The sequence below is a fragment of the Rhagoletis zephyria genome, unplaced genomic scaffold, assembly GCF_001687245.7.
Source record: "Rhagoletis zephyria isolate East Lansing unplaced genomic scaffold, Rhagoletis_zephyria_1.1 Rzeph_scaffold_00153, whole genome shotgun sequence".
NCBI lineage: Eukaryota > Metazoa > Arthropoda > Insecta > Diptera > Tephritidae > Rhagoletis > Rhagoletis zephyria.
The window spans coordinates 136,134-142,133 of NW_016157237.1; the positions used below are offsets into that span (position 1 = coordinate 136,134).

The 6,000-nt window shown below is 34.2% G+C and overlaps 2 protein-coding genes across 4 annotated transcripts in view; one reads left to right on the top strand and one right to left on the bottom strand.

The window, feature by feature from the left end:
• Tdc2 (Tyrosine decarboxylase 2) overlaps nucleotides 1-2,108 on the bottom strand; it is a 30,637-nt gene extending 28,529 nt beyond the window's left edge. Inside the window, exon 1 of one of the 2 annotated variants that reach the window (XM_017605232.1) lies at nucleotides 2,028-2,108. In XM_017605232.1, coding sequence (XP_017460721.1) covers nucleotides 2,028-2,061 — 34 coding nt within the window. In that variant the 5' untranslated portion in view covers nucleotides 2,062-2,108. The remainder of the gene's footprint in view (nucleotides 1-2,027) is intronic. The other variant, XM_017605224.1, reaches the window with a different exon arrangement.
• Rpp25 (ribonuclease P protein subunit Rpp25) overlaps nucleotides 1-5,060 on the top strand; it is an 83,279-nt gene extending 78,219 nt beyond the window's left edge. For both annotated transcript variants that reach the window (XM_017605269.1, XM_017605277.1), the window contains 4 exons: nucleotides 467-616; nucleotides 761-942; nucleotides 2,139-2,255; nucleotides 4,408-5,060. In XM_017605269.1, coding sequence (XP_017460758.1) covers nucleotides 506-616; nucleotides 761-942; nucleotides 2,139-2,255; nucleotides 4,408-4,996 — 999 coding nt within the window. In that variant the 5' untranslated portion in view covers nucleotides 467-505 and the 3' untranslated portion in view covers nucleotides 4,997-5,060. The remainder of the gene's footprint in view (nucleotides 1-466; nucleotides 617-760; nucleotides 943-2,138; nucleotides 2,256-4,407) is intronic.
• Nucleotides 5,061-6,000: the final 940 nt, after the last annotated feature.

The window sequence follows — 6,000 nt, forward strand, 5'->3', positions numbered from 1 at the left end:
ATATGAATCCGAATATGAAGTATATTTAAAATACCGCCATATGTACATATGTATGTATGTGTGTATATTTAATTTTTTTTCGACATACTATGTACATTGATGAAACTTCTAAATATTTATTCCTCCTACATATATATTTTGAGCCAGCGGCCTTTAACTTTATCTCACTCTTCAATGGCCTTCACCCTGTTAACCCAATTTGTTGTAGGAAATTGTTTTACAAATTCCTTAAGCAAAATAAAACGAGTGGCGATGAAAAACATGGTGAACGCATAACTTGACAGGATACGCCGAGGAATTAAATACTCGCAGTGGGCCAGCATAATTTAATTTCAGCACTTGAAGTAGTCTCATTCGCCATAGCGCTATGCGTTGGTGGTCAGTTAAAAATGACGGCGATTATATACAAACATAATTATTTAACGCTTTAGTAATATTTGCTCCGTCTTTTTTTTTCTCTTTCCAGATTTAATATAAAAAGTAAGTTTAAACCCAAAAAAAAAAAATGATGCACTATCGGAAAGGAGAAAATATCGAGCAAGAATTGACCAAGGATGATTTGCCATTCGATGATTGTTTGCCCAAGTTACCACAGAAGGAGTTTCTCTGGATGCATGTAAGAACTTTCACTATTTTATATTTCTATTAATAAATATGTTGTTATGTACGTACATATATTTTCGTTAGCTTCTTTTACACATACATACATATGTATGTATTTACATATGTGTTTTCATATTCATACTTGATCATTCCGCAGGTAAGAGGTGGCACAAAGGTACACAATGTTATCAGCTATGCAAAGAATGCTTTGGACAAGGGCGAATATCGTACAGTTGTCTGGAGTGGCTCCGGAGGCGGTGTAGTGAAGACAGTGTCCTGCGCTGAAATATTAAAGCGGAGCTATCCTCTACATCAATTGACGCGCATGGCTCAACTAACGTAAGTTGAAGTGACTGCTCTTCTGGGTCATTTATACATACATATATGCAGTGAGCGAAAACATTATAATCAAGCTCGAAATTTTTACGAAAGATTTTAAAATTTTTTATTTTTATTTTTTTCTCCAGACGCCATTATCCAATTTATATGTAGAATTGCTCGCTGATTCCGAAAATCAAGTTAATTTTTTTTTTGTATGGATACGTCCTCGAGGCTTTTATTTACCGTTATTCAGCTTAAAAAAATAATCAGGTATATCTTTCGAACCAATTAAATAATCATAATACGGGATACTGCATTCTCCACAAACCCTATATACATCACTTTTCGATAGCCCTGACAGTTTCTGAGAAATTAACTAATCCATTCCAGATTTTTTGTTCTTTTTTTCGTTTTTATGGAAAAATTTAAAAATATCAAACTTTAACAGGGACTAAATTAAAAAAAAAACAATTTCTGTGTAAATGTTTTGTACTTGTGTTAGAGCCTGTTCCTTGAAGAAAATCGATGGAAAAATAAGAAAAAAAAAATGATTGGTCAAATTGAAATGCGCAAGGATTTTTTGTATGAAATATGAGCAGAAAAGAGTGTTACTCATACGCCACGTACACCTAAGTAGGCAGCGTGTTTGCATCGAAAACAAGAGGTTTCAGAAATGATCAATTAATGTCTCAGAAACTAAAGATTTTCGAAAGTGATGTACTTATACATATACGGTTTGATTTGCTTTCATTTCCCGTTTTACGATTATTCAATTGGTTCGTAAGATATACGTGATTAAGTGAAACCACTATTTTTTAAGCTGAATAACGGTAATTTGCAAATATCTCGAAAAGTTATTCATAGAAAAAAAATTATCTTGATTTTCGGAATCACCAACCAATTCTACATAGGAATTGGATAATGGCATATATAGAAAATTTTTGCTGTAAACCAGTGTTATTGATCGTTTTTTTTTGTTTTTTAATATCGCACAAAGTTTGAAACTTGGATTTACAAGGCTTTTGTTAGAGAACGAACTATACCTATTTTTATAAAAAAATAACTAAAATTAAATAGCACAAAAATAATATGTTAAAACTTACCAATATGTAGTGCGGCTATCATTTTTTCGACCATTTAGATACTAAATACATATGTACACAGATAACTAGGCAGGAAAAATGTGTTTGTTTGTATTATTTTTCCCTTTTTAGCATCGAAGAGCATTGGGTGCCACAGACGGATGGTTTGGATCCGATTGTAGCCAAACGTAAAGTTCCTAGCTTACACATACTAATGACGCTGGATCCAATTGATGACTGTATTGTGGAGTAAGTACATTATTTACCTTTGTGACGTTTTTACATTGAATAAATAGCAGCGGCAGGGTTTCAATTTTAATTTTGTTCATTCGAAGTGGTCCATGTATTGACACTTTTGTTTACATTTTACTCTGAAATGAAACGTTTTATTTACCTTTTTTACGTTTTGTTTTGGTATAGAGGAAAAAAAAATTGTTTTTGAAATTTATGTAAAAACATAATATGTACATTAGCGTGGAGCGGAAGCAAAACATTTTGCGTTTCGAACTTCTAATAGGGGGAGGGATCGTTGCCTTTAGACGTCAATAGAATACCCCTACATTTTTATTGAAATCGGTTAATACTTTCTGCGTAACATTATTTATCAAAATCATGTTTAGAAAAATTCTAGTAATGTACTTTTGTAGGTCATTAACTTTTTGTAGCTAAGAAAGAAGATGTAGCTCATTTTCTCCAATAAAAAAAAACTGTCGAACATATTTTGTAAGGCAGAAAATGCTTGGCACCATCAATACAAAAAAGTGAAAAATCAGCGGTAGCCATTCTAAACTTGCACTGTATTATACTAAAATTAATGGCCTACCACGATCCCTTGCAATTAGAGTTTCTAATCCAACATTTTTCTTTCCGCTCCACCTTAATGTGCATACATATGTACTTATTTATTTCGAAACATGACCCTTACCATTACCGTTGGCATTACAAGTACCGTTGCCATTACCAGCATCATTACCATTGCTAGCATCGTTACCACCACCAGTATCATTACCATTACCAGCAACATTACCGTTACCATTACTATCCCCATTACATCAATACCTTAATGTTTTCATTTTCGTTACCATTACCATTACATGTACTTATATTTACCTTTACAGTTACCACTATAGTTATAATTACCATTACCTTAAATGTTATTTTTACCATTAACATTATCATTGTCATTAGCATTACCATTAAAAATTACTAATTATCGTACCATTACCAGTTATCTCTACAATTATCATTGCCTTAACCACTACCCTTACTATAACCATAACCTTAACATGCTTTACACATAATGTTAATCGTAGTGAAAGTTTTACCTTACCACAGCCAAATACCTTTCATATATAAAATCGTTGTCCCCTTGCTCATAAACGGATTACAACAGACTGTTTGTTGGAAATGTCTAGTATACATAATAGGGTGGTCCAAAAATGCATGTGAAAAAGTAAAGTCGGAATTTTTATGCTCTCACTCCTAGTATTGTTCTATACCGAGAAAATATACCCGTTTTTTAATTTGAAATAAAAAAATAAAATAAAAAAATCACAAAGCTTCATATGTACATATCTATTTTATATGGGAAATAACAACTTTTCGTAGAAATGATATAGAATTCTTGAAAATCAATATTTTTTGAGCGGAAAACTGTTTCTTTCAGGAGATTCCCCATAATAATAGCCGATTATTATTTTAACCATTTTTTTCACAGTGAATATATTTTATAGGTCCGCTAAAACCCCTAGAAAATGCCAGAAAATGCAATGGGGGATAAATAACAAAAATTAATTAAAAGTCTCCTGAAGAGAACCAGAGTTTTCCGATTAAAAAATATTGGTTTTCAAGAATTCCATATCATTTCTACGAAAAGTTTTTTTCCCTATATAAAATACATGGAAAAGTTTGAGCGCTTTCATATTTTTTGATTTCTAAATAAAAAAACAGGGGTATATTTTTTTAGATATAGAAGAATCCTAGGAGGTGAGAGCATTAAAGTTCCAACTTTACTTATCTTGGGCCACCCTAATACTTAAACACGGTTTTCTGTCCAATTCGGATTTTGTTCGGAAAATTTGCAGTTGTTGTTGTTGCTGTAACAGCATACAAATTCCCCAAAGAGTCTTTTGGGGAGTGTTGCTGGAGTGACAGACCTTGGCCATATATAAATCTGGGTCGTTCCGTTTACGCAGACCCGACAGTCGTGGGAACGTGTGAAAATTGGTAATTGATACGGTTTCTCTAGACCTTTATGTTTAGTGTTTATGTAAGTTAAGAAAACCACTAAATTTAAGTTACACTTTCTTATATTTCCATCTTGCTTTAGAAAATATGCAAACAAAATGTTTGTTATAAAATTTTCTCCACCTCTCTCCATGCTCTCTATCCCTCATCTCAGCGTGCAGAAACCCAACACTACCACAGAGTATTGGAGGGGCTGGAGTGGTAGTGCACAGCAGCAGCAGCAAAAACAATCACATTATGCAGGACCAAGCAGTGAAGGTCGCACGCAACAACAACAACAACAACGTCACCAGAGACAAAAACAGTCACGTCAAGGAAAAGCCCAGAATCAAGAAGCACGGCAGGAATCGGAAGAAGTTGGAAAAAGTGGGGGAGAGCTGCGTGAACGCTCCCAAAGACCACAAAATTCAAATAGAAATCGTGGTGAGCAACGCAGAGCGCGTAACGAAAATAATGTTGGTCAACAGCAGCCACGGCAATTTCAAGAATCGCCACAGCAATCGCAGCAGCAGCAACCTCAGGGTGATGGAGGGCAGCAAAGGGAGCAACAATCGCAGCGACATCGCCGGCCAAAACCGAAGCAGAGGACACAACAACAACAGCAGAAACAAAATCAATCGCAACAAGCCATGCAAGCAGAGACGGCATCAGCATCGGCATCAGACCCAGCGTCTGCGTCAGCGTCATCAACACCATCGACCACAAACACCTCATCTACGGCTTTAGAGCCAATGGAACCTTAAATGGAAAGGAGTTTACCTTTTTTTTTTTAATTGCTATTGAAGGTATATTTTTTCTTTACAAACATAAGTATGTACGTAATATGGATACATAAATACTTATTAAAAAAAAAAAGTTCAAAATACTGATATTTCAAATTTTTACAGTTCAAATCCAATTTGAACAAACTTTCAAAAGGATAGCTTTGGGCAAATAAGCGTAAGTACGAAATCTCCTACTGAGTGGAACATCGACCTATCTCGACAGCCATACGAGCAGCAGTCGAAATGCTCTCAAAAAAGTGAATAAACTGCCCAAAAAAACCAGGAGAACGCAAAAATTTTAATTAAAATCAGTCAATTGTTTTCCACATATTAATGAATTAATTATTTGGAAAAACGGCATACATATATTGATTAGTTAAAATTGGAATCTTTATAATACTTCCTCTTCTTATAGCAGTTTGACAGTTTTCACAAACTCGCCCGGGCGATCTCTGCTAGTGAGAAACAAAAATTACTCTCTCAAAGTGGCTCTGAACCAGTGATCGCACTTCTACTACATTGTGGTAGATCTGCCACTTTTTTGAGCATATACCACATCTACCACTCAAGCTCTGAAATCTACCACATATTCGCATTTTTGAGTAGTTTTATTTTTGCTCGACATAATTTTCTTAATTTTAAGAGCAAAAATTGTCCAACACTAAACACTAACAACAGTCATAATGGGATTATAAAATAAACTGTAAAATATTAAATTATCTCAATATTCGATTTTTTGACAAGAAACGTGGTTTTATTGCTTTAAATTCCAAAATATATGATTTATAAAAAGAACTAATAGGGAAAATGTTAAAAGATGGCGATTTTTGAGAAAGAATTAGCAAATTTTAGTGCATCTAAAGCGTTGAGAATTGTCAAAATCGGCAAATCGCAAGTAGCGGTTTCTGAAACGTGCCACATTTATTCGCTACATCGTGATGTGATAAAAAGAAAAGCTGGCAGCACTCCGTAAGGTTGCATAA